The sequence below is a fragment of the Erpetoichthys calabaricus genome, chromosome 12 (assembly GCF_900747795.2).
Source record: "Erpetoichthys calabaricus chromosome 12, fErpCal1.3, whole genome shotgun sequence".
Lineage (NCBI taxonomy): Eukaryota > Metazoa > Chordata > Cladistia > Polypteriformes > Polypteridae > Erpetoichthys > Erpetoichthys calabaricus.
Genome location: NC_041405.2, coordinates 82,599,084 through 82,626,373, shown reverse-complemented (window position 1 = coordinate 82,626,373; position 27,290 = coordinate 82,599,084). Strand labels below are relative to the sequence as shown.

At 38.4% G+C, this 27,290-nt stretch overlaps 1 protein-coding gene across 1 annotated transcript in view; it reads left to right on the top strand.

Moving 5' to 3' along the window:
• Positions 1-4,465: 4,465 nt before the first annotated feature.
• rap2c (RAP2C, member of RAS oncogene family) overlaps positions 4,466-27,290 on the top strand; it is a 47,256-nt gene continuing 24,431 nt past the window's right edge. Inside the window, exons 1-2 of the mRNA XM_028815758.2 lie at positions 4,466-6,084; positions 17,561-17,884. Of these exons, the coding sequence (XP_028671591.1) occupies positions 5,812-6,084; positions 17,561-17,839 (552 nt within the window). The 5' untranslated portion in view covers positions 4,466-5,811 and the 3' untranslated portion in view covers positions 17,840-17,884. The remainder of the gene's footprint in view (positions 6,085-17,560; positions 17,885-27,290) is intronic.

Genomic DNA, 27,290 nt, shown 5'->3' with positions numbered 1-27,290 from the left:
GAGTTGCCTCGAAAGCTTGCATATTGTAATCTTTTTAGTTAGCCAATAAAAGGTGTCATTTTGCTTGGCTTTTTTCTGCTCCTTTTCTTGTAAATCAGGACTTACTTAGTAAAAATGCACCATTTGCACATTTATAGATCACTGAGGTATAATGCTTTACAGTACAAATGAAGGGCGACACTGTGGTGCCGTGATTAGTGCTCTTGCCATGGCCTTCCAGAGTCTCTAGCCACTGTCTGTATGGAGTCTGCACCTCCTCCTGCTGTTTGTGTACATTATTGCACAGTGGGCTGGCTTACATCTCTAGGTTTTACCCCTGTTGAGTTTGAATGTTGTTCCTGTATCCATGAAATCCTTCTCCAGGTATATAGTACTAGAGTTTTCCCCGAAATTCAAAAGGCATGCAGTGTAGATTTTACTGACACTAAATCGAGCCATTGTGAAGGATGTTGGTGTTCATATAATCTTGTGATGGATGAGTGCTCAATTCAGGGTTGATTCCCACTTTGTGCCCTTTGTTTTCTGGGAAAGCACTAGCACCCTGAGATCCTGAACTGGGTAGGCAGGTTAATAAATAAATGGATGGATTAAAAATCATTTAACTTGGTTTAAACACAATCTGTCATTGACATTTATTCTGGTTTGGAAATATACATAAATCCCACTGTTTTCTCCAGACAGCAGACTATTGTCGCAAGAAAATATGACAAGTAGTTGTTGTTGTCTGTTTCAACAAAGCAAGCGAGTGAAACTGAGAAATGTACAGCATGCCGTATGTAGTAATCAATCTCGGGTCATGCAGCATGATTCTAAATCACACTCCTGCATTACTTCATGGATTACTGAATTAAAGTCGGTCAGATGACTCGTATCATTTCTGTGATTGAATTTACTTGAACATTGGCACTGAGTCTCTCAAAATTATGAAAGACTGATACGCTACAAACAAAAAGTTAAACAACTAAAAAGATCATAATAAAAAAAAACCCTGCTATCATATCAAGGAAGTATTTTCAGTAAGGTTGGATCATCCATATTCCATACCTGTGTTTTCTGAGTTAGGGTCATGGAGTGCTGCGGGCTACTGGAGCACAAACGAACAAACAGCTCAAGTAGCACCAAAAGAAGACATTTTCATAAAACAAGCTTTGTCACAAACACCTAGTGTATAATAAATGCTAAATAGGTGTTACTTTATTGGTGCTTTATTTAACTGAACATTTTGGAATTTGACATTAACAAAGCGCTATTCTTTTCAGATAATTTATCACCAGTTAGTCAGTGAAGAGGTTTCATTTAAGACGCATTTGATATAATCAAGAATAAATAGACAGGACTAATCTTATTTCCAAATTAGGATAAGAATAATACAATGAAATCTGCACAAAGTTTTTTATACTCCCTTCAGATGAATCATCTGTGATGCACAGCAAAACTCAGCTTACCAAAAGTTCTTACTGTTCATTTTTTTAATGACATATTCAGTCGAGGTTAAGTGTTGTGCTATTATAAGAGGGGAAAATATACTAGCCACACGTGCATTTCCTTCATTGACAGTAATGTAGCAGCTGTCAAAGAGTGGAGTTTTACTGTGGTAAATGAATACCAACCTACTGCAGCAGCAGCGCTACAGAGACCACAGGGGAGGACATTCCAAGTATAAATCATTAGATATAAGGAGGCACGTTGTATGAGATAACAGCACCAAGAGGGGTGCACCAACATTAGTGTGTGCATGAAGGAGTTGTCAGATATCAGATTTCTTTTATTGAGCTATATACAGTACATGGACTAACTGTGCTACTCATCTAAGGCGGGTTGAAATCTAAGTCATCAATGTTGACTTCATCGTTAACATTTGCAGTGCAGCATGCAATGCATATGTCTCTGTTATATGCCATTTGGTACGGGATTCATAGAAACAGTGTTAATGTTTTTAATGTGCTATCTGTTGGAATGCCAAATGCAATGCATTTTATAAAAACTTTCACTGTCTTTTGGATTGGCAGGAACATAGCAACTGGCTGGACACACAAACACTTCTTTTGTTAAGGTGGACAAATACATTAATGTTGGCTTTGACTGTGATGGATAAGACTGTTCCGAGCACATACTGTACCTATTGCTTTTCACACTCCAATACAATAAAGCTGAGTCAAAACAACACACAAAAAACAATCAATTCTAAAAAAAGCCATGGCCATCTTCTTTCCTCACTTCTGCCACCAGTCATTCACCCTCTGAGCACTATGCCCCAGCAGAAAAGTTCAGTTTTGTTCAGTATGAACAGGAGTAAGACAGGGGTGTGTGCTGGCTCCTGTTGTTTTTTAATATATTCCTGCTATGTGTCACCCATCTTCTCTATAACGAGCTTAAGGACAACAATGGTGTTGCCTAGAAAAAAATCTGTTTAACATCAGGATGTTGTAGACGGTCACCAACTTGGCTAAAGGACTGCTTCTAGAGCTACAAAATGCTGAAGACTGCTGCAGCTGCTGTTAAAGCTTACTGTAGGATAGGACTGTTTGTTAATATTGCCAAAACATTAGTGGTCTTCCAGTGGAATTCTAGAACACCACAGACACTAGCAGTCTTTACAATCAACCTTAATCCAATTAAAATAGTCCCATCATTTGAATAACTGGGCAGCATCCTCCTGGAGGTCTGCTGTATTGACTGTGAAAATACAAAATCAGAACAAACAAGTGTCAGCTGCCTTTTGAAGACTTTTGCAATGGGTATTTCAACAAAAAGAATTCCTACTTACACACCAAGGTTTCCATATACCAAACTGTCTACATACTGACCCTCCTCTACAGCTGTGAAGCCTGGGTCACTTAATGCCATCCCATGAAGTTACTTGAACAGTTCCATATTAGGTGCCTAAAGCACATCTTGGGTATCACCTGGTGTGATCTGGTACCTAAGCCAACTGCAGAAGTATTGAGATCACGATTATCCAACATTAGTTACTGTACACTGGGTTGGAGTATGGGCGTCCCAAAGCCAACGTCCCTGCTGAGTACTGTATATTCAATGACATAATGACCAATGCTCAGCAGGTGGACAGATGACAGCTATGCAACAACCTCTTCTCTGTGCTGTATTCAGGGAAACAGTATACAGCTGCTTGAAGACCAGTTCAGAGAGATGGAGGAGGATCGTCTTTCCACAGTCCATCCACATCCTAAACAAGAGCTCCTTAGTGCCCTATTGATAATTCTGCTATATTAAGTTATGTAATATTCACATTACCTAAATACAGGTATTAAGAAATACAGTATTTGAAATCTTTTGTCCTACTTGTACACGTTCAACCCCTTTCCTCAGTATCCGCTTATGTCTGAGCTTACCTTGACCAGCACTTGAGCATGTTCCTGTAAAACGTGCTTCTCAGACTCTTATCACAATCTATCTCAATTATATTGTTCACAGGAACCAGACACACATACAGACTTTAGCATTTTATTATATAGTGGATAGATAGATATACCTTTATAATGTTAATATAATCACAGCCTAGTATTCCGTTTATGTTATTCAAAAAGCGTGCGCTCCTGATCTTTCTGCCGAACCCTGTTTGGGCAAGGGACACCGAGGACCGGCGTTTCGATCTAAGCTGATCCCAGGCCTTTAAGTCTAATAATAATAAAAGCATGATATGGACACTGAGGGGCGCCATTTGCCTAACGCAAGCAGTACGTGCTCAGTATTTTCCTGTACCCACCCTCCCCATCTGCAGTACGGACACCGAAGTAACTCAAGTGGCGCACAACCCCGCCCCCCAATCCCTCCCCACCCACGCCAAGGGCTGCATATGGGCTTCGACCGACATTGTCATTGTATATACATATATATATATATATATTTATATTAACATTTATAGAGCTGAGCGTATTTACTATGTATTTTTATATTGCAATGCATAGTCATAGCACTTCAGTACATATTGGACTGTGGATAATAATATATTAAAAATAAAATTTGATTTGAAGTGGTTATCTATTAAATAAAGAGTCACTATACTCATCTATGATTTTTTGTGTTGCTTAACATTTTAATAAAATGACACTTAAGAGTACAGAGGCTACTGAGGCTATGTTTAAATTGAGAACGTTTTATTTTACTGGTAACCTAATCAACGCGTCCTAATTTTGACTTTCAAAAGTACCACTGAACTCAGTACATACCATAGTGCATTTGCAACACATAAGTATGATGGCTAAGCCTTCGTTAGTTTTGTAATGTTTCTTTGTCCATCCAACTTCATTAAATAAATAAATAAATAAATAAAACAAACTTCTAGGGTCCCATTGAGAGTCGTCTGAACGCTGCATGTACACTAGTTCGCCGAGACGCAGAGGGCGCCGAGGAGCTGCGCGGGGCTCTGTAAAGCGAACGGCACAAGAGGGTCTTTTACACATGCGCAATAGTAAAGTAGCGGCCACTTTCGCCGCAAGGGGGTTTCAGCGTTTCCGCTTCCGGGCCCCCTGTGCCACAGCTGGAAAGAGAGAGAGTGTGAGTGAGAGAGAGAGAGAGTGTATGTATGTGTGTGTGAGTGAGTGAGTGAGGGAGGGCGAGAGAGAGGGGCTGAGGCTCAGTTTCCTTGCAGCTTTAAGAGCAGAAGGGAGACAACAATGGAATGAAAGCAAGTCAGTACGTGAGAGAAGAAGCGCCAGGTCTGTCTAAAGGAGAGCGAGTGACCTGCGATAAGACTTGTTAACCGGACAATCCCTCGCTCCGCAAGAATTAAAGGAAACAATACTTATTATAGATATACCTTTTGATATTATTATTCGTTTGGGTTTTCCAAAACAAACTTGAGATACACCGAAAGGGGCGTTACTTAGTCTTAGTGTGTTTGAAATGCTTTTGGCAGGAACGGTTTTAAAAAGGATTTTTACAATTGAAATTATTATAGATGCTAAGAGCCGCAAAGTAATCAGTTTGCCGTTTTCCTAACGCTTCGATTTTGTTTTTATAGACACGTGTGCGCCTTTTTTTCCCAGTTTCGTGTCAGAGCTGCACCCTTCTTCCTGCTCTCCACTGAAGGTATTTTAAGACTTACCTGTGCTCGCTGGGGTAGTTGTGTTGAGCAAAGCAACTACTGTTTCCTTTTTAATGCTTTTTAGTTGTTTTCTTGGAGAGAGAGTAAATTTGCACGAGTCGAGTTTGGTCTTTGCTGGCTTGGAGTGCAGTTTCTAAAGGAAGCATTTCCGCCTTCTCTGTTTTCTTTGCAGTGTATCTTTGAAGAACTGGGAATTAAGAAGTCGAAGATTTATACTTTCTGTAATTTGTGCTACAGTCCATTTTACTTGTAGACAAACGTTCACTATTTTTTTAAACTACACATCTAACAGTCTTTGCTCTTTTCCCGGGTTTGAGGCACACATATATTTTTTTCTTTTTTAGGGAGTGTTTTATTTATGCTGTTAAACACGAAAGGCCAGCTATCTTTCGGTGTTTATGTATTGTTTAGTTTATTATTTGAAAACGTTTCGCATTTTCGCGGGGGAACTGGACTGCACATTATTTGGTACTTTCAATTTTGAAGCATAGTTCAGGCAATACTTTCCACGTAGCTTTAACGAGGCACATTATTTGTTATAGATATTTTAGGTGTGTGTTTTCAGCACCTTTCATTATTTTTGTTTGCCCTAAAAATGAAGGGTCGTGATATTTGCACTTTATAGAACACCACTATTCTCATAGTTTCCTTTATATATACGTTACTACGCTCCTTAACTGAAGAGCCTGAAGCCAAACATACAGTCCATTACTGCTGGCTTTTATGTTTTGATAAGCACACCCATGAGGGAGTATAAGGTCGTTGTTCTGGGGAGCGGAGGGGTTGGCAAGTCTGCTTTGACAGTCCAGTTTGTTACTGGGACGTTTATTGAAAAATATGATCCAACCATCGAAGATTTTTACAGAAAGGAGATCGAGGTGGATTCCTCGCCTTCTGTGCTTGAAATATTGGACACTGCAGGGACAGAGCAGTTTGCTTCCATGAGGGACCTCTACATCAAGAACGGACAAGGGTTCATCCTGGTATATAGCCTCGTCAACCAACAGTCGTTCCAGGTAAGACGTCTGGTAAAAGGAAACTCCTTAACCAAGGACAGCAAAGCTCAAATGACTTGCACCTCGTTTACCTAATTACAGTATGTGTGTTTGGTTGGTTTAATATTTCTGTTGAAGTACATCCAGTTGTTATGTGGCACATATTCGGCGAGATGGGATTATCCGTCGAAATCGGTAATACTGTAAAAGTTGCTTTTCATAGAAAAGTAAAGCCGTGCAGAGGCATGAGCTCTAGAAGTCCAGAATCAAAACAGTGTCTTGTGCGTTGATCTTTTTGACTTCGTACCTGAAATTCTATTCAAAGTCAATAACACGTTGAATTAATTTCAGATAAAACTAATAATATTGTTAGAAGTTGAAACTCAAACTAGTGTGTTTATCGCATGTCGCTAATACCAATGAAATCCATTTCTCTCAATTACTCTAAAGTGCTGGAGAATAGTCATAAGTAAGAATTTCACTGTACTCTGTGCACATGAAAATAATGACCCAAAAATGTAATCGCTTTGTGTTTTGAGCTGTTTACTCTTTTCAACCTCTTAGGAGATGATGTTGATCTATTTGGAAATTCATCCTCTTTTACTTTACAGTTACGCTCCTATCCCTTGTGTTGATGGGTTATTTTTTTCTTTATGTACCACTGTCAATGTTTTCTTTTTAATTTTAGTAGTGCTTGCTTGTGCAGAATTTGATTTTTTCGGATTGTGAAAACTTGTGCAGTTTTTGTTCGATTGAAATGAGAATTGACACTTAGCAATGAGCATGTATTCAGCAACTACTTGGGTTATTGTAGGAGATTTTAAAGAACTATTCATCCATTATCTAAATCCATTTGATCAAAGTTCAGGTTTGCAGTGTCACTGGGAACGGTTTAGAGCTGTAAGTGGACGTAACATTTACATTTGTGGAATGTTGGAATTAAACTGGAAGGAAGTGTGAAGAGGCCATGCAGACCTGGAGAAAATGTAGACAAAGTAATGCATTTATAGATCTGGATATTAATACATAGTCAATTTACGTAAATGTGCAAGATCCATACGCGTGTGTGTGCATCATTATATAATATTAGTGTGTGTATAAATGTATATATGTGTATAAAAATAAAGTGCCATGCCTGATCTTACAGTTTAAAATGGCAGTCTACTGGGCATCAGTGAAAATCTTTGGGGGGGGGGGGGGGATTGCTAATTTTCAAGTCAAGAATACACTTGTATATTTATATACAGTTTTTAAAATTGCATGTATATGGCGATACAGTGTTTCCATTCTGTTTTTAAAAAAACGGTTTTGGTGAGATTCTACCATTTTTAAAAAGAGGTCTGCTTGTGTTCTGTACCTCATTGCCCAAGTCTCCCATCCGTGTAGGTCATTCATTCTGACTCCTTACAATTTGCAATTTCAAATTCACCTAATCTTCTTGTAATAAGGTATGTGTGATGAAACCGCACATTGACTCGTTAAGAATGTAGAAACTTCACACGAACAACGGCTTGGCCCAAGATTCAAACCTAGGTCGCTGGATGCTCGAAGTAGCATGTTACTGGTCTCCTTACTATTAAGGATTATTATCAATTATTATTGAGCTATTAATCTTTATACTGTAGTAATCTGTTTGTTAGTAAGCAACACTTCCTTTGCTAATACTTAATAGCTTTATTTATTTATTGCTTCTAACAGCTTCAGACACGTGTGTATCTGCTTGATATTTTACTTCCTTGTTTACCTGAAAACTTCAACCTTGACGCTGTCTGTGAACAGACAACTGAACTGGAATTTGTCCTTAGCCCAGGAAAATAATGGTGCCAGGATTCAATAATAGCATTTATTCCTTTTGTTGTCATAAACCTAGCTGAAGCGTAGGAGGTATGTTTTTCCAAAACCAAAACCTTTGCAGATTTAAGTCATTCGTATTCAGTAAGATTTAAGCCTTTTTTTTTCACTGCACAGATGCCCCATAGACACCATTTTAAATAGTGAGAAGAAATAGTAGTTATTGAAAAAAAAAGTTTCACTTGAGAAGACAATTTCCTATGGCAAATTAATGTATGCCATGATTTTGGAAAAAATACCTTTACATTCAAAAATACTGAACTTAAAATTTTAATGCAAAGAATTCAATGAGCAACAACAGCACAAATAAAATTACCCTAAAGCATGCTTGTTATCAATTTGCTAAATAACTAATTTTCAAATGTATATGGGAAAGTTACAGATAAGCGAATGAACTCTAGTGATCTGATTCGAGGATCCATGGACTTGCGACATTTTAAACTTGTCACTTTTACAGATATTGGGTATTTTCCAAATGTACTCTTAAACATGTGAAACTGATTTATAAAAAAAAAACATTTATGCTTTGTGTTTTTCAGTTGTACAATGCCTTGAAAAAGTATTCAGAAATTCTCTAATTCTACTGAATAACAAATCCTGAATGTTGTGTTCTGTCAATCTTTGGTTTTTTTTTTTTTTTGTTTTTTTTTTGCTTAAACCACTGACATTTAATTTTATTTGTGACATATTTGATGTTTTGAAAACTCTTAAGAAGGTTAAAAAAAAGAAATAATGTTCTTTGCCTGATTATTCAGACCCCCCTGAGTTGTGGGAGCTCTTAAGTCTACATGGGTGAAAAACAAAAGCATAAAAAGAATACAGTTGCTTTACAATTGGTCTCCACCAATGACTCATTACAATAGCTGCCACGGTTTTTGGTTTAAAAACTGCAGTTAGAGGATCGTTATTCATGTTTTGAATTTGAAACACAACTGTGAAAATGATCACTAAAGAGCATTCCAAAGTAGTTAGAAATTAAATACTACAAATGCATAAAATAAGAAAAGAGCGCAAAACAGTATTCAGATGTTTGAATATCTTTTAACCACTTTGCATAAGCAAAGGGGACTTCTGAGAAAAGCCACAGTGACTAACAATCCCTTTAAAGTCACTGCAGAGTTCTGATGCTGAGACTGGAGTGAAGGTGCACAAGTCTCCTTATAAAGAACTCTGAATGACTTTAGTCAGTACAGGAAGGTTGTACAAAGAAAACAGTTACTCAAAGAGAGCCATATGAGAGTTGATCTGCAGTTTGCCAATAAGTGTGAGACTGACCTTGATGCAATGCAGGAAAAAAGTGTTTTTTTTTTTGTTTTTTTTTTAATTTAAATTAATTAATGAATTAATTATTTATTTTACTGGTCAGATGAGACTAAGGCAGAGATGCTGTATATGTGGTGCAAATGCAACATTGCCCACATCACACAAAACACCACATCGACTGTGAATTATGGTGGTGTTAGCATTACACTCTGGGGCTACTTTTCATCAACAGGGACTGGGTATCTGTTTAAGCCAGAAAGAAGAATGGAAAGGGGGCTATGTAAGTATACACTGCAACAGAACCTGTTTTAATCTTAATAAACAACTGAATGTTGGGAGAAAGTTCATCTCTCAGCAGATGAATGATCCCAAACATATGGCCAGGCTTACCTTGCAGTGGCTCAAGGGAAAAAGGTGAATATCCAATCAAAGTCCTGATTTCTTCAGTAAAATTATAGAGTTGGAAAAGTACTGTATTCAATTCCTTGTCCAAGTATGAATTCTTTATGCTTGAATAACATGGAGTGTCAGAGGCAAAACTGCCAACTATATAATTAATTAAAGCCTTTTTATTCCATCTGAAAGCTGCTAAGTTTGAAGATGCTGATAATAATAATAATAATAATAATAATAATTTTATTTATATAGCAATTTTCCCATGCTCAAGGCACTTCAGAGTCTCAGAAAGAACAGCAGGTATATGTAACATTGGATCCATATATTTTCTTCATAGAACGCTCAAACGGGTACATACAGGATATACAAAGTATTAAACAAATAAAAGACAATAAACCAGAGTAAATTACTAGATTCAGTACTAGAAAAAAAGCCTAAACAAAACTTTATTTGTGATATAACACACATTATCCTGACCATCTGGACAGAGGTAAACTGAAAGAAGGGACATCCTGAACAGATGAGTTTTAGGTCATTTAAAAAAAAAATGAATTGAGAAAGCTGGTCTAATTAATTAATTCATTCATTGCAAAGTCTTGGAGTGCTATACACCTGAAGGCACTGTCACCCACAGAGTGACCCACTGACAAATGCATAAACCAGTTTGAGAGAAAAAGAATTGTAATTTTTTTTTTTATTGTTTGTCATGAAAAACCATGCTTTACAATTACCCTTTGCAACACAAGATCTAGCTTTGTGAGGTTTGCACTAATTGCAGCAGTATGTTAGTTATCCCTGATGCACTGTGTGCAATTCTGTTATTTTACAGATCTGTTGTTGCACGTCACTTCCATGATGAACCTTTTTGTAATTGTGATTGGTTAGCTTATATCATCATTAGTAAAACAAGCAGCCTCCTGTTTCTTAAACACACCCTTCACAATATACAGTATTTAGGACAGGTGTTTTTTCTGTCACAGTGTGCAAATAAATGCCTTTTTTCTTGTAAAGACAGAGGAAAATAACTTAAATATTTCTGATTTTCTTTTTATTCATTTGCTTTAAAAGTCACCATTTTCAAAAGCATTTTCGTGGTGCTGTTTGAGCTACTTCACTCAACACGCATTGTACAGAGTTTGCATATTAGTTCTCTGCTACACACTTTATTTACATTTAATTTTGCTCTGTATTTAGTAACATTAGTTTAAATATACTTGGGCATTTTTACTGAATTTCTTGAAGTTGCTGTGAGGAAAACATAAATACAAAAATTTGCAGATCTGCCTCTTCATGGGGTTGTCATTATATGTATGTAATATAAAGTTGACTCTTAGTCACTCGCTTGCTTACCAACAAAAACTCTATTTCCTGTATTGCTAAAAAGCTGAAATTTAGCAGGATGGTACATTTTAGGCAGTAGGGTACCACTAAGAAAGGACATTTTCAATATATCAGTATACTTGGGTTTAAAAAAAATAAAAATAAAATAATAATAATAAGCTCACAATAGAAAAACTAAATACCTCAGAATCTCAAAAATGCCTTGACAGATTAGATTGAAATTTGGTGACTTTGTACAAAAAATCAAATCAGCCTACACTTTTTTTTTTTTTTTATTTAGATAGATACTTTATTAATCCCAAGGGGAAATTCACATACTCCAGCTGCAGCATACTGATACAAAAAACAATATTAAATTAAAGAGTAATAAAAATTGCGGTAAAAACAGACAATAACTTTGAATAATGTTAACGTTTACCCCCCCCGGGTGGAATTGAAGAGTCGCATAGTGTCGGGGAGGAACGATCTTCTCAGTCTGTCAGTGGAGCAGGAAAGTGACAGCAGTCTGTCACTGAAGCTGCGTCTCTGTTTGGAGATGATACTGTTCAGTGGATTCTCCATGATTGACAGGAGCCTGCTCAGTGCCCGTCGCTCTGCCACAGATGTCAAACTGTCCAGCTCCATGCCTACAATAGAGCCTGCTTTCCTTACCAGTTTGTCCAGGCATGAGGCGTTCCTCTTCTTTATGCTGCCTCCCCAGCAAACCAGGGGGCGCTCGCCACAACCGTCTGATAGAACATCTGCAGCACCTTATTGCAGATGTTGAAGGACGCCAGCCTTCTAAAGAAGTATAGTCGGTGCTGTCCTTTCTTACACAGAGCATCAGTATTGGCAGTCCAGTCCAATTTATCATCCAGCTGCACTCCCAGGTATTTATTGGTCTGCACACAGTCACCTCTGATGATCACGTGGTCCATGAGGGCCTGGGCCTCCTAAAATTCACCACCAGCTCCTTGGTTTTGCTGGTGTTCAGCTGTAGGTGGTTTGAGTCGCACCATCTAACAAAGTCCTTGACTAGGTTCCTATACTCCTCCTTCTGCCCACTCCTGATGCAGCCCACGATAGGAGTGTCGTCAGTGAACTTTTGCACGTGGCAGGACTCCGAGTTGTATTGGAAGTCTGATGTATATACAGTGGTGTGAAAAACTATTTGCCCCCTTCCAGATTTCTTATTCTTTTGCATGTTTATCACACAAAATGTTTCTGATCATCAAACACATTTAACCATTAGTCAGATATAACACAAGTAAACACAAAATGCAGTTTGTAAATGGTGGTTTTTATTATTTAGGGAGAAAAAAAAATCCAAACCTACATGGCCCTGTGTGAAAAAGTAATTGCCCCCTGAACCTAATAACTGGTTGGGCCACCCTTAGCAGCAATAACTGCAATCAAGCGTTTGCGATAACTTGCAATGAGTCTATTACGGCGCTCTGGAGGAATTTTGGCCCACTCATCTTTGCAAAATTGTTGTAATTCAGCTTTATTTGAGGGTTTTCTAGCATGAACCGCCTTTTTAAGGTCATGCCATAGCATCTCAATTGGATTCAGTTCAGGACTTTGACTAGGCCACTCCAAAGTCTTCATTTTGTTTTTCTTCAGCCATTCAGAGGTGGATTTGCTGGTGTGTTTTGGGTCATTGTCCTGTTGCAGCACCCAAGACCGCTTCAGCTTGAGTTGACGAACAGATGGCCGGACATTCTCCTTCAGGATTTTTTGGTAGACAGTAGAATTCATGGTTCCATCTATCACAGCAAGCCTTCCAGGTCCTGAAGCAGCAAAACAACCCCAGACCATCACACTACCACCACCATATTTTACTGTTGGTATGATGTTCTTTTTCTGAAATGCTGTGTTCCTTTTACGCCAGATGTAACGGGACATTTGCCTTCCAAAAAGTTCAACTTTTGTCTCATCAGTCCACAAGGTATTTTCCCAAAAGTCTTGGCAATCATTGAGATGTTTCTTAGCAAAATTGAGACGAGCCCTAATGTTCTTTTTGCTTAACAGTGGTTTGCGTCTTGGAAATCTGCCATGCAGGCCGTTTTTGCCCAGTCTCTTTCTTATGGTGGAGTCGTGAACACTGACCTTAATTGAGGCAAGTGAAGCCTGCAGTTCTTTAGACGTTGTCCTGGGGTCTTTTGTGACCTCTCGGATGAGTCTTCTCTGCGCTCTTGGGGTAATTTTGGTCGGCCGGCCACTCCTGGGAAGGTTCACCACTGTTCCATGTTTTTGCCATTTGTGGATAATGGCTCTCACTGTGGTTCGCTGGAGTCCCAAAGCTTTAGAAATGGCTTTATAACCTTTACCAGACTGATAGATCTCAATTACTTCTGTTCTCATTTGTTCCTGAATTTCTTTGGATCTTGGCATGATGTCTAGCTTTTAAGGTGCTTTTGGTCTACTTCTCTGTGTCAGGTAGCTCCTATTTAAGTGATTTCTTGATTGAAACAGGTGTGGCAGTAATCAGGCCTGGGGGTGGCTACGGAAATTGAACTCAGGTGTGATACACCACAGTTAGGTTATTTTTTAACAAGGGGGCAATTACTTTTTCACACAGGGCCATGTAGGTTTGGATTTTTTTTCTCCCTAAATAATAAAAACCATCATTTAAAAACTGCATTTTGTGTTTACTTGTGTTATATTTGACTAATGGTTAAATGTGTTTGATGATCAGAAACATTTTGTGTGACAAACATGCAAAAGAATAAGAAATCAGGAAGGGGGCAAATAGTTTTTCACACCACTGTAGGCTGAACAGGACCGGAGAAGTACAGTCCCCTGCGGCACTCCTGTGTTGCTGACCACAATGTCAGACCTGCAGTTCCCGAGACGCACATACTGAGGTCTGTCTGTAAGATAGTCCACGATCCATGCTACCAGGTATGAATCTACTCCCATCTTTGTCAGCTTGTCCCTAAGGAGCAGAGGTTGGATGGTGTTGAAGGCGCTAGAGAAGTCCAGAAACATAATTCTTACAGCACCACTGCCTCTGTCCAAGTGGGAGAGGGATCTGTGTAGCATGTAGATGATGGCATCCTCCGCTCCCACCTTCTCCTAGTATGCAAACTTCAGAGGGTCAAGGGCGTGACGGACCTGTGGCCTCAGGTGGTGAAGCAGCAGCCGCTGCATGGTTTTCATAACATGCGACATCAGAGTGACAGGCCGGAAGTCATTCAGCTCACTAGGTTGCGATACGTTTGGGACTGGGGTGATGCAAGATGTTTTCCAAAGCCTCTGGACTCTCCTCTGTTCTAGGATTAGGTTGAAGATGCGCTGTAGAGGACTCCCCAGCTCCAACGCACAGACCTTCAGCAGTCGTGGCGATACTCCATCTGGACCCACTGCTTTGCTGGCACAAAGTCTCCTCAGCTCTCTGCTTACCTGGGCTGCTGTAATTGTGGGTTGGTGTAAACTCTCTCCTATGCTGGTATCAGCAGAAGGATGGGTGGAGGGTGCAGTACTCCGAGGTGAGAGTGGGTTAGGGTGGTCAAACCTGTTTTTTTTTTTTTTTTTTTTTTTTAAAAGTTCATCTGGTTTGCTCTCTCCACTTCTCGCTCGATGGTGGCACCCCGCTTCGAGCTGCAGCCAGTGATGATCTTCACTCCATCCCACACTTCCTTCATGCTGTTATTCTGCAGCTTCTACTCCAGCTTTCTTCTGTAGTGCTCCTTCACCACCCTGAGCTGGACTCGGAGTTCCTTCTGCATGCGCTTGAGCTCATGCTGATCACCGCCTTTGAAAGCCCTTTTCTTCTGGTTCAAAAGGCCTTTGATGTCACTTGTAATCCATGGCTTCTTGTTGGCATAGCAGTGTACTGTTCTTACTGGAACTACAATGTCCATACAGAAGTTGATGTAGTCAGTAGTGCAGTCAACAACCTCCTCAATGTTCTCACTATATGATCCCTGCAGGATATCCCAATCTGTAGTTCCAAAGCAGTCTCTCAGAGCCACTTCCTGAATAAGCGTGTGGTTGTAGGTAGCTCCCTCACTCTTGGTTTGTAGTGAGGCTGAAGCAGAACCAGGTTATGATCTGCTTTCCCAAGTGCAGGCAGCGGGGTGGCGCTGTATGCGTCTTTAACGTTTACATACAATAGGTCAATAGTCCTATTTCCCCGGGTGTTACAATCCACATACTGGGAGAAGGCAGGTAATGTTTTGTCCTGCTTTACATGGTTGAAGTCTCCAGCGATTAGCACAAGCGCCTCGGGGTGCTGTGTTTGTTTAGCCACATCGGAATGGATGATGTCACCCGCTATCTCCACGTCCGCCCGAGGAGGGATGTAAACAATAACAATGACGTGTCCAAACTCTCTGGGCAAGTAATAGGGATGCAGACTTATGGCCAAGATTTCGATGTCCCTGCAGCAAGTGGCGGTTTTAACGTTAACATGTCCAGAGTTGCACCATCTTGTATTGAGAGAGAGTGCAAGTCCTCCTCCTTTCTGTTTCCCGCAGGTATTTGCGTCTCTGTCCGTTCTAACTGTGCTAAACCTGGGTAGCTCCACGTTAGCATCTGGGATGTTAGTTGTTAGCCACGTTTCACTAAAACACAACAAACTGCATTCTCTGTAGGTCCTGACATTTTTCACCAGCTCAGCCAGTTCGTCGATTTTATTTGGTAGTGAGTTCTCATTTCCCAGGATCACAGAAGGCACTGAAGGTTTGTAGCGCCACTTTCTCGCTAAACGCTTGGCTTTTATCTTAGCACTGGCTCAGCTGCCACAATACGTAGTAAAGTGTCCAGGGAACGAGTCCACATAAAAGAAAGTGGTAGGAGTTAACAGTGAAATAGGGAAAAGGTAGAAAAATAAAGTCATACACGGAGCTGCTGGAATAGTTGCCACTAGCGGCGGCACCTGAGTCCTTATTATCTTGCCATTATTTGTTGGTATTTGTCGTAAAAAAATGCTCAAGTGAGATACTCCAATTCACTGTATTACACCACAATTCTGATAATGATAGCATGGAGAAATGAGGTAAGATGGTTTATGCAAAGAGATCAATGGGTCTTTCTGTCCCTGCTAGCACTGGGACCTATTCTAAACAGCAACTGACTTAATTAACGCACTGTATCACAGATACAGCAAGAAAATTCTATCTTATATTAACTTACAGGGGGTAAAAGGCTATACCATTGTCTAAGGCTATGAAAGAAAATAATATTCTATTCAAATTAAGCAAACACTAAAAGAGTGTAACTTAAAGCATTAACTTTCTACTATTGGCTGTTACACCAGTACTAAAAAATATTTTGCAAGGATATTGCCTGCTGCTGCTGGAAATACTGTGCACATGCATGGTTTGTTTGTTTAGTGAAAGCCATTTGAGGAAAAGGTTAAACACGTGTGTAGCTTGTAATCAAGTGGCAGGAACTGAAAAGATGCTATATATTTAGTTTTAATCAGTGTAAAGTTTAGCAAGTTCAGTATGGTTGTTTTAACATAGGCAGAGTGGTAGTGCAGAGCTAGCCTTCCTGCTTTACAGTGCCAGGGACTGCATGGCATTTGAAAAAGTTTTCTTTTTCAAATCTATGAACCTGGAAAAAAAAATGTGTAAAGTGTGCATATTTAAATCCTGAACATATTTATATTTAACCATACTACTAGTCTATTGCAGCTAGCAGTACTGTCTAAGTATTGCTTAATAGGGCTGGGCCGAATGGGTTTCAGTTAATATTGTGATGTATTTGACCTGAAATGTGATATTTGATATTTTTTGATATCTAAATGCCTTAAAGACAGACATGTATATGTTTTCCATATAGTAACAAAATTGTTAGCACGTTTTTCAGAATGTAACAATTTGGCGAACAGGTGAACTTCAAATAAATAGCTTAACTCTTTAACTGTTTAATTTTTTTTATAGAAGGACAGACAAAGCTGTTGTTTTATTACCATGCTAATGACAGATCATTATACATTTATATTATTCATATGTTTAATGATGTACTTCATTTTTAATGATTTCTAATTGTGTTTGCAATCACCCCCCCCCCCCATTCTGTATAATGTGTGCAGACATTCATTTTACGACATTCACCAGTATAGGCAAGTACTGCATTTGCAGCTGGAGAACTCGTATTTTGCATTCAGTGATCTTTAAGAGCTTCCTAAGTCGTCCTTTCTCTACAGTAGAGTTAGGTACTTCAAAGGGCTGATGCTAAGGAAACATCTGAGTAGGTTGGTGATATTTCTGTGGAAGTGGAGCCATTGCAGCTTCCCAGCAAAACTTTACTTTCACTTTCAGTCCCAATAAACACTGGGAATGAAAATAATCATAAAAGCAGTTTACTCCATAGCTGATACACAGACACTAACTAATCTGTACAAAGGAGAACTAAAAAAGGACTTTTTTCCCGCTTGTAATGTTTCAATACAAAACAAACCGTGTGAAAGGGGCAGATGAGGGCTGAGTTACTGATGTGTAGTTATCCAACTGCTGAGAAAGGTGCAAGAATGTTCAGTGTGCATTGTTCTAAATATATCTGAAAAATGCCTTATATACAATGGGATATTCTGTTAAATATAAGATGACTTTGTAAATCTGTAAACTTTGGAATGTATTCAGTGTCTTTTTTTCTGTGCTTATGTTTGTTCGTTAGACATGATTTTCATTTATAAATGCATTTTTGTGTTTTTTAGGACATAAAACCAATGAGGGACCAAATTGTCCGTGTGAAACGATATGAGAAGGTGCCATTGATCCTAGTGGGGAACAAAGTGGATCTGGAATTGGAGAGAGAGGTGTCGGGGGTTGATGGGCGCTCTCTTGCACAAGAATGGGGTTGCCCATTCATGGAGACTTCAGCTAAGAGCAAGACTATGGTTGATGAACTTTTTGCAGAAATAGTTCGGCAGATGAATTATGCATCTCTTCCTGAAAAGCAGGACCAGTGCTGCACCACCTGTGTTGTTCAATGATATTTGAAAATGGAGGAAGTCCAAGCATGGCCATGCTGATAAAAGGTGAGATGCTTTAACAAAATACATAACATTGATGTGATGCATCATTTTTGTATTGCAACTCAAGTATCTAATGTTGTGTGGTCCCTGCTCTGCTTTGGTAAATGCACCATCTCTGGTTCATGGTGATATTCCATCAGAATTCAGCAACTAAAAAATGGATAATGACACATTTGAATAATTTAAAACTGAGCCATGAGTTAGTGGCTTAAGTAAGGTTTAACTCCGCAGCAGAGCTGAGGTGAAAAGCTTAATTTCCCAATAAGCAATTACACCTTTATACCTACAACCATTCTTAACATTTACAAACCCCGCCAAATTAAGTTTTGTTCTATATCTTTTAGTTTATTGAAATCTTTATTACTTGTCATTTACCATAAATCTGGTATCTGAGGTGGCTGTGTATATAGTTTGGTGCTCGTGAGTTTTAATGAAAAACATGGCAAGTGTTAAGTGCCTCAGTTTTGAAGCAGGTTTGAACACAATTTGTAGATGTTGAAGTTGAATGAACAGTATTTCCTAAGAAAGACAATGATGAATCGTGGGTAAGGGAAAGTAGAATATCAACCAAAAGTGCCTGCCCACCCCATTGAGGCATATAAATACTGAAGTAGTAAATGTTAACTGCAAAGCAGAGTTCAAATAAAGATGTAACAAGGGATGGTGAAAATATTTTGAGCTTGACTTAAGAAAAAAAGCTACTTTAACCAAACATTTATTATTTTTCTGCCTAATTCCCTTGAACAGTAATATGCTTGTTATAACTTGTGCCAAACTGATGCAGATTTTTTTTTAAGATCAATAATGATAATTGATGAATGACCAGCAAAGATGGCTAATTATTGATGTATATTGTACCAATATTTTTGGGGTGTTGAAGTTTTACATTTTTGCACATTCAGTGATTGATTTACTTGAGAGTGACGTGTGAAGTCTTTTTCAAAAACTAATAGGCGGAGGATTGCAGTTATCTTATTGGAGAAAGACCTGCCCGTCATTTTGACTTGACGGCATGTTTTCATATCAACAATAAGCATAGCTAACATGACTTTAATGACACAGAAATTGTCCTATCAAGTAACTGCTGTGGCTTACTTATATTAGGAATGTCGATATACCTTAGAAGCCAATACTTAACTCTTTCAAAAGACGATTGACTGGAGATTACAATAATTAGTTGGGGTAACCGATGTATGTCACTTTGATGTGGAGGGAGATGTTGGAATAGATGAATAGTGTGTCTGACTTCATGTTGTAAGTGATTTATCAAGTAATGGGTACAGTAAAGTCAATCTTATTTATCCAGTAAAAAAAACTGCACACTCAAGAATTATCTGTGGAAGCTGTGGAAAAAAGAAAACCATGGCATATGACTTTTTAACAGGACATTTATGAATTTCTTGTAAAAGAGATAATGAATGATTTTACATATCCTCTGTTTTATTTAAAAAAAAAAAAAAAAAAAAAAAAGTGCCTAATTATTCATCCTAGCGATAGATGAATGTGAGCGGAGTTTAGCCTTTTGAAGTCCCTGGATTATTTAACATTAACAATCAGTTCTTTACCGTCATTGGGCAGTCTATTAGGGAGTCCTTTCAACCCCTAAGGCTGTCTATATTAGAGAAATAGCCCAATAATCATGCTTTATATTGAAGATTTTTTTAATATCCTAATACATATAGTATTTATGGAGAATTAGCCAATACACAGGTTGAGCCAAATATAAGCCGATATATCAGCACCCCAGTATTGTCTGTTGGGTTTTTCTTATATCTTTGTTAAATGGGTTTTTATTTTCTACCTTTTTATCATTTCACTTCAGTAATTCCTAAGAGTGTTTCACTTTTTAATATTAGGAGTTCAGTTCAGTGCATTTCAGCACAGGCTGAAAACATTTGCACAAGCATTCAACTGCAAAGCCATGGCAAAAGTGATTAAACTATATCACTTTCATACATGAACTTAGTGTGCCCAGGTCATGGTAAGATTTGATGACTCAAGGACCATGTTTCTGATAAGAATATGAGCAACAATGGAGCACCACAAGAAACAGTCCTGTCTCCTTTTTCTCTTTACTCTGTACACCACCAACTATAAATATAACACCAGGTCATATGACTTGTAGAAACTCTTTGAAGATTCCGCCCTTACTGGGTGTATTAATAAGGGGATGAGACAGAGAATAGGAGTCAAGTGGAGAACTTTGCTTCTTAGTACAAAGAGAATTGCCTGCATCTTAAAATCCGGTAAAACAAACTGCTTGTTGACTTTTGTCGCACCAAAGAACCTCTGTGTCTGGAGTTAATGTAGAGGTGGAGCACTCCTACAAGTACTTGGGGGTCCACATTAATGACAGGTTGGACTGGTCTCAGAACACAGAGGAGCTGTATAAGAAAGGGCAGAGCAGGCTCTTTTATTTTTTTCTTAGGAGACTGTATTCCTTCAATGTCGGTAATGACATCCTTTACATCTTCCACAACTCTGTGATGGCCAGTGTAGTTTTCTTCGCTGTGGTGTGCTGGGCTTAGTAACATCACTTCAAGAGAAGCTGTCTGAAACAAACAAGCTAATTAAAAGGGGAGGCTGAGTTATGGGACACACTCTGCACCCCCTGGAGGTCGTAGCAAAGGAGAGAATGTAAACAAAACTGAGTGCCATTATGAGCAATGCTGCACATCCTCTCTCAGACTCACTAACACAGAGTGCTTTCAGTCAATGGATTATTCAGCAAAAGTGTGTAAAGAAAGTGTACTGAGGCTACTTTATACCATCAACAATATGCCTGCATAATGCCTCACTGTGATTGCAATGTTGGAAATTTCTCTTTAAAGTTTTTTTTCTTAAAGGTCTTCTGCAAAAAGCCAAGTTTACCCTGAGTGCAAATAAAGCTCTATCTATTTGGAGGAAATTATACTATTACACTATCTACACCCAAAGCCAGCTCCCGTAGAAAGTATGTGTAGTTTCAGTGTTTTTTCACTTGCAGAATAGAACTACCAAAGTGACTAATGGACACAAATCTACATAAAGCAGCCTATTTGAGCATGACGTGACCTGCACACAAAGCATTTCAAAATTAAAACTCATGCCGTACATTACCTTACATGTTATTGGGAAATGCATCTGAAACACCTTCATTTAATTTATAGCTAACTAAAGTAGTGGTATGGGATAGAGTGCCCCATGCCAGTTCAGTGGATTGCTCTGCCCCATAGCTTTGCACACTTACTATTATCCTCCTTAGCGTTAGACCAGAGCATCACTCGGGCTGTAAAAACAGTTGTGAAAGTGTTAGCCCCATGTGTCAGTCGGGCCACGGTAAAGATGCGTCTCACGTAAGACTCAAATGTTACTCGGGCAACGATATAGGCATGTCCTGCATAAGCGTCAGGACTGAGCATTACCTGGGCAATGGTGCAGATGTGTCTTTTCCTAGCCTCATAATGGCATCTCATAAGAAACTGCTCTCATCAGCAGTGATGACGAGGTGAATCTGTCTTCAGGCAGTGAAACTGTCAGTGAAACCGAAAGTGATTATGGGAATCTGAAAGTGACACTCGCACATGTGCAGTGTGTTGTTCATATTATTATTCATCATCCATTATTATTATGATTTGTATCATTATTATACTTTCTGCACTTCTGAATTTGTACTTTTTAATGCTTTGCATGTTTTATAGTAGAAAGAAGAAATTTAACGTCTTTTTTTTTTTTTTCTTCCAAGCTAAAAAATACAATGCTTTTTACATGTTTTTTTGAGGAATTAATGTAACCCTAAGAATGCTACAGGTGTTTTACAATGATGGGCAATCTGAGGTCTTGATCAACTGAACAGTGTGACATTTAATATGTTCACTGGTGAAAGATGTCATTTGTAGTATCTAAGAGCATCATGAGCAGTATTATGAGAGATGTGGTGTTGGACCTCATTAGCTGTGGAGCTACTGAGTTCTACAGCAGTTTGACTAGTGTTAAGTGAGCATACCTCCCGTGGTTCAGTTGTCTAACCCACGTGACATTTCCATTTCTCAGTTGTGACAAAATCCATATTAAGGTTCACTTTGAGAAGTCACTCCTTGCAGTGTCCATCTTTCTCTCTAACTGTAATCATGAATGAGTCTCCTGTGACAAACTGGTTTGATCTTGAATTACTTTGAAGGATTTTGATATCCAGTTGGTGCTTTACAGCAGGCTCCACACTTCACTTAAGAAAATCAGTGTTTAATTGGTCATCGTTTATAAAAAAAAAAATAACATAATAAATCGTACAAGATTCTTTTTCTATGAGGGTGTTGAGTGTAGCAGTGTGCAGCAGAAATGTATACAGTCTTTGAATTAATGGCTGGTCTTTTAAAGAAGTCCATTGCTTGCTCAAGAGTTTGAATGAATTTCATGGTTTGCCCAATAGTATTGTAGTGAAATGGAGCCAAGTAAATGTGTCTACCATGAATTTCATAGTTTTTCAGGTAAACCAACAAGGCTCTGGTGATCACACTGACAGTCACAACGCTCAAGTCACCAAAGGGACTCTCAAGTTTGTGGATTTTGTTCCTATTTGAAGCAGCAATGTTTTTACTGTGGTTTTATTGCCTATTTTAGGCAATTTGACATCCTACACTTCTCAATGTCAACCACCAATTCTTACCTTCTTGAGAGAGTAAATTTTTCTTTACACATTATTTTTGTGCCGTGTCCCATGAGATTTTAGTCCCATTGCACACCTCTTACACAGACCATTAATTGCCAGCACCCTCACCTTTCTTTACACTTTCAACAGTGAGGCCATAGCAAAATGGAAACAGAAGTGGTAATGTGACCAAGTTAAGCAGAGACCCCTGACTTTTAGTGTTACAATATAAGTGGTTTCATTGTGTAATCCACAATTACATCATGTGGTAATATAACAGGCAAGGGGATAGAAAGGCCACCCAAAGAATTGTAACGCTGTAGAAAATTAGGTCTGTCTTAAGCCCAGTTTTAGAAATTTACATCAGATATGGGTTTATTTAAACTTGAGCTTGTAAATCTCTTCACTATCAAATTTACTAAAATTACCAACTAAACCTATATACAGTGTATGTTTTCCTAATGTATAATTTCCTCCTTGACTATAATAATGCAAAAACTTTGTGGTTAATGCTTGCATTATTTTCTGCATTCTTGTCTAACTGCCTTTTGGTATTTCCACCCTCCCTTTGAACTGCTGACTACATACCCTTATAAAAGGGAAAACCTGCTCCGTATCCATCTGGCACTGATTGTATTGACTTTCACTGATCCCTAAAGGTTGCAAAAATTGCTTAAAGCTATGCAAGGAATGTTTAATTGTTATTGTTGCAAAACAAGGTTAGTAAAAATTAAACTACTTTATATGTTTTGGCAAGTACTTTAGTGGGAAGTGATAGACAGACAGATGGATGACATGGTTTTAAGTCTGGTAGACTTTTGTAGAATGTAAATTGTCCTCTTCTGTTCTAAAAGATGGTCAGTCAAACAAATCAAAGTAGCACTTTAGGTTGTTGATATGGCACTTTAAACTAGTTTTGTTGATAGGTTACATTAATCACTTTGCTCTTTTTGACCAGATGTTTGTGTGCCCCTAAATTGGCTCATTTTCAAACATGAAAGAAGTATAGTACTGTAAAGCCAGTCTTAGACAGGGCTCTCATAAAACCAATTCATTCTTTTGAAATATTGTCATATTGTTAAAAGTTTCACGCCTTTTTATGCTGTTTAATTTAAATGTATTTTATTACTAATAGTGTAATTAAAAATAAGCTGTTAATCATGCCTAGTTTCTGGCTAAAGGAAACACAAATTAAAACAACTTCTGTTAGTATTTACAAAAATAAGCGTGTAGCAACCAAGACAACATCCTGTGTGGTTGTCCATCAGGGTGATTCTGTAAATAGTTATTTGTTGGTAGAAGTGAATTCACTGGAATGAATATTAGGAGTCTGCAAACTATTTAGTCCTATTTTTTTCATTAAGTCATTTTGTATCCTCCATTTTGAAGTCTAATGTGAAATATTTCAGGGAATGCTGGCACAGTTTGTAGTGCTGTTACCTCACTGATGCAGCCATTGTCCGTGTGGGGCTGGCATGTTCTCCCAACATCTGTATGGATTTTCGACTGCTACGTTTCCATGCTTACATCGCGATATATAAAAACTAAACTTGACGTAAAGCCACGCTCATTCTCACAGCAGCCACTCCACCCCTTGCGTGCGCACTTTTCTGTGCTGTTTTGCAAACTGGAGGCACCCAGCATCAAAGCAGAGCTACTGTTTTTGTGTGTTCTCCCTTTTTTTCAGATTTGCATCAGTGATGCAGTATTTATCAAATATATAGAAATTAAGTACGTATCGTTTACAAAGTGAATTCACTTGATTGTAATCATTCTGCGACAATATAATGGTGCACAAAATGAACAAAGTATTCCAAATGCCATAACTGCTTTAGCGTTGTTACACTTACTGCCCCACTTAACCCATTGTATGTGTGTGTGGTAGCATAACTGCAGCTGCTGATTAGAAAGCTCTATGCCCGGTTGTGTCGAGAGCGCAGAGGATTATCAGGATACAGCTTCCGGCCTTGGAGGATATTTATAGCACACGCTGCCTGAGGAAAGCCGCCAGCATCTGCATGGATTCTACTCAGCCATGCCGCAGCCTATTTGAACTTCTCCAAATTCCGGCAAACGCTTTAGAGTTATTTTTCTGCACGGACATCAAATCTCAGAAACCATTTCATCTCAAGAGTCATAAATGCACTCAGTCCATCAGGTGCTCCCGGAAGAACTGTTTGTACTTCTAATTACAGTTGCCTCAATGTAAACTTGCACTACATCCTGTACCATACAATGACAATAAAGGAATTCAGTTCAATTCAATAGAAGAGCGCGCATATTTATAGATGATGATGACTGGCTTCTAAGTTGATGTAGATTTCCCAGAGCTATCCTCTTGGATCGATGTGCTGTTAGAATACTAGGATATATACTCAATACCATTTCAATGATGAAATCCATTAAAGTATGCGTATTACATTTTATAGATAAATAGTTAACTTCATTTAAATAATGTATACTGTTAATAATTAAACATGAGAAGACACTGTGTCGCAGCTGTAGCAGTGAGCTGGCGCCCCATCCAGGGATTGTTCCTGCTTGATGCTTGCCAGGACTGGCGTTAATTGGATTAATTAAACCTGTATAATGAAGATTTTTCAATCTTCCATAAAAGTTTTGAAGAAGTAGCATTCAAAGCTTACAGCTGGTTTTAAGTTTATTATAGAACTCATCGTGTGGTGATTTGTTACGTGGAGAAAGAAAATGGTAGGACAGGAATTGGGTGTTGGTACGTTTGAAAGAGGCAGTACTGCTGCAATAAATTATTCTACTCAGGGTCGTGCGTGTGCCAGCAAGCATCTAGCGGGAGGTAGGAACAATCCCTGGACGGGGCACCAGCCAATCGCTACCACTGCGCCACCATGCCCCCACATGTTTAATACATGCTTTAATGCATTTCATCATGAAAATGATATCAAGTATACATCTTACTATTCTAAAATGTTCAGAGAGCTGTAATATCTTGAATGTAATGTATTGTGCTGTGCACTCCTGTCTGTGAAAGAGAGCACATTTAAGAAGCAAGTAGTGATTTACACACAGAATACAAAGCATTGGACAGGCTACTTTAGTTATGATGGGATTTGAGAAACTCTAGTAAATTAAACATCAATATTAAGATGAAGTTTAACCTTGTAGTTTATTTTGTCATTAAATTAGAATGTCAAAGTGTAAATTGAGAATAAAGTTGACATTTTGACTTTTTTATTTTTTCTTTGTGTCCCTATTTTGTCGTCGTCCCCCCCAACCCCCGTTCCCTAATATGGTTCCATATGACACTCCGACGGTGGGCTACAACTCGCATTTCCATGTCGACTTTGACACCTGACCGATTCTCTCTTTTTTTTTTTTTTCACGAGTTGTGTGACTTCCTGAACTTGAACTTTTGAGTGTCATTCCATCAAATTCCTTCTGTTGCTCATACCACTGCCTAGGCCACCAAAAAGTACATTTTTCCTTGCCTCTACTTTACTGAGTAGGACCTCCACTTTGCATTTGGTGAAATTCTTCCTTTATATTTGTGTTTGCCATTGTCTTTTAATAAAACCCTCAACTGAAAGGACTACTTAATATTGATTTACATATTCAAATATACAAAAATCTGATAGGAGTTGGGGTGGGGCGGCAGGTGCACATGCATTATATTTCCCACTGACCAGGATTTATGGAGCAGAAGTGCATGGAAGTTGGCTTACACACGGATTTGTGCATGTGAATTTTTTTTGTGCATACGCACATTTCCACTTTTGTCCGTATGCCATGTTTTAGTGTGAATTCTATGCGTTCTACATGAGACCCCTGGTCATTCTAAATTATCATAGTGTGTGTGTGTGTGTGCACTGTATGTGTGTCAGTGAAGCCTGCTCTGAACCATGTGTGTTTCTTGATTTACTTCCAGTGATGCAGGGATAACTTCCTGATCTCTGTGATACTGAAATAGATTAAACAGGTTTACGAATATTAATTTTTTTTTTTTTTTTTGGTGGTGAGAAAGCAGTAATTTGGGAGGTTATTCTAGGAGCTTGAATGGTGACATGCAATATAAGTTTTTCAAGGAACAATTGCTGTTTTTTTTGTTTTTATTCCTATTAGTGAGGTCATTTTTATGCATATTGAAAAATATTGCTGTTTATTCTTTCTATTATTGTGCAGTACTGTCTGTACCTTTGCCATTTTAATTATTTTTTTATTTTCTACCTGTTTAGTGTATACCAATTTCAGTTGTATTCAAAAATGTAAGCATTTGAATGCAGTTTTTAAAAAAAATAATAAATTACTTGCCTATTTTATATTGCATTGATTCTACACATGTATTTTTAGTAGATATGCAGTGATTGTAATTTGTATAGCTGATGCTTGGCTGATTCTCAAATCTGCCTATTTCAAGGCATAGCATCAGGTCCAATTCATGGAATTTTATTAAAGTACATTTAACTGGTGTGTTAGGTGCATAGCTCATTCATTCTACTGTATGTGGTTTATCTAATACATGCTTGAGATATTTCTTTCCTGAATTCAATTTCAGGCACTATTGTAAGCTCACTTTTCCCTTTTTGAATGGGAAGCTGAAAGGGCAGCTTCCTTTTGGTTTGAATCCAGCAATACAATTTCTTTCACAGTGTTAATTTGCAAAGCATACTGCTTATCTTGCTTATGATTGCATTGAAAGGGGACAAAAACACTCACTGTCCCAAGCTTTTGCAATTAAGATTCAAGTGAACTTGAAATGTGTTAACCTTATTCAAAAGCAGTGGTAAATCATGTTTAATATATGTTATT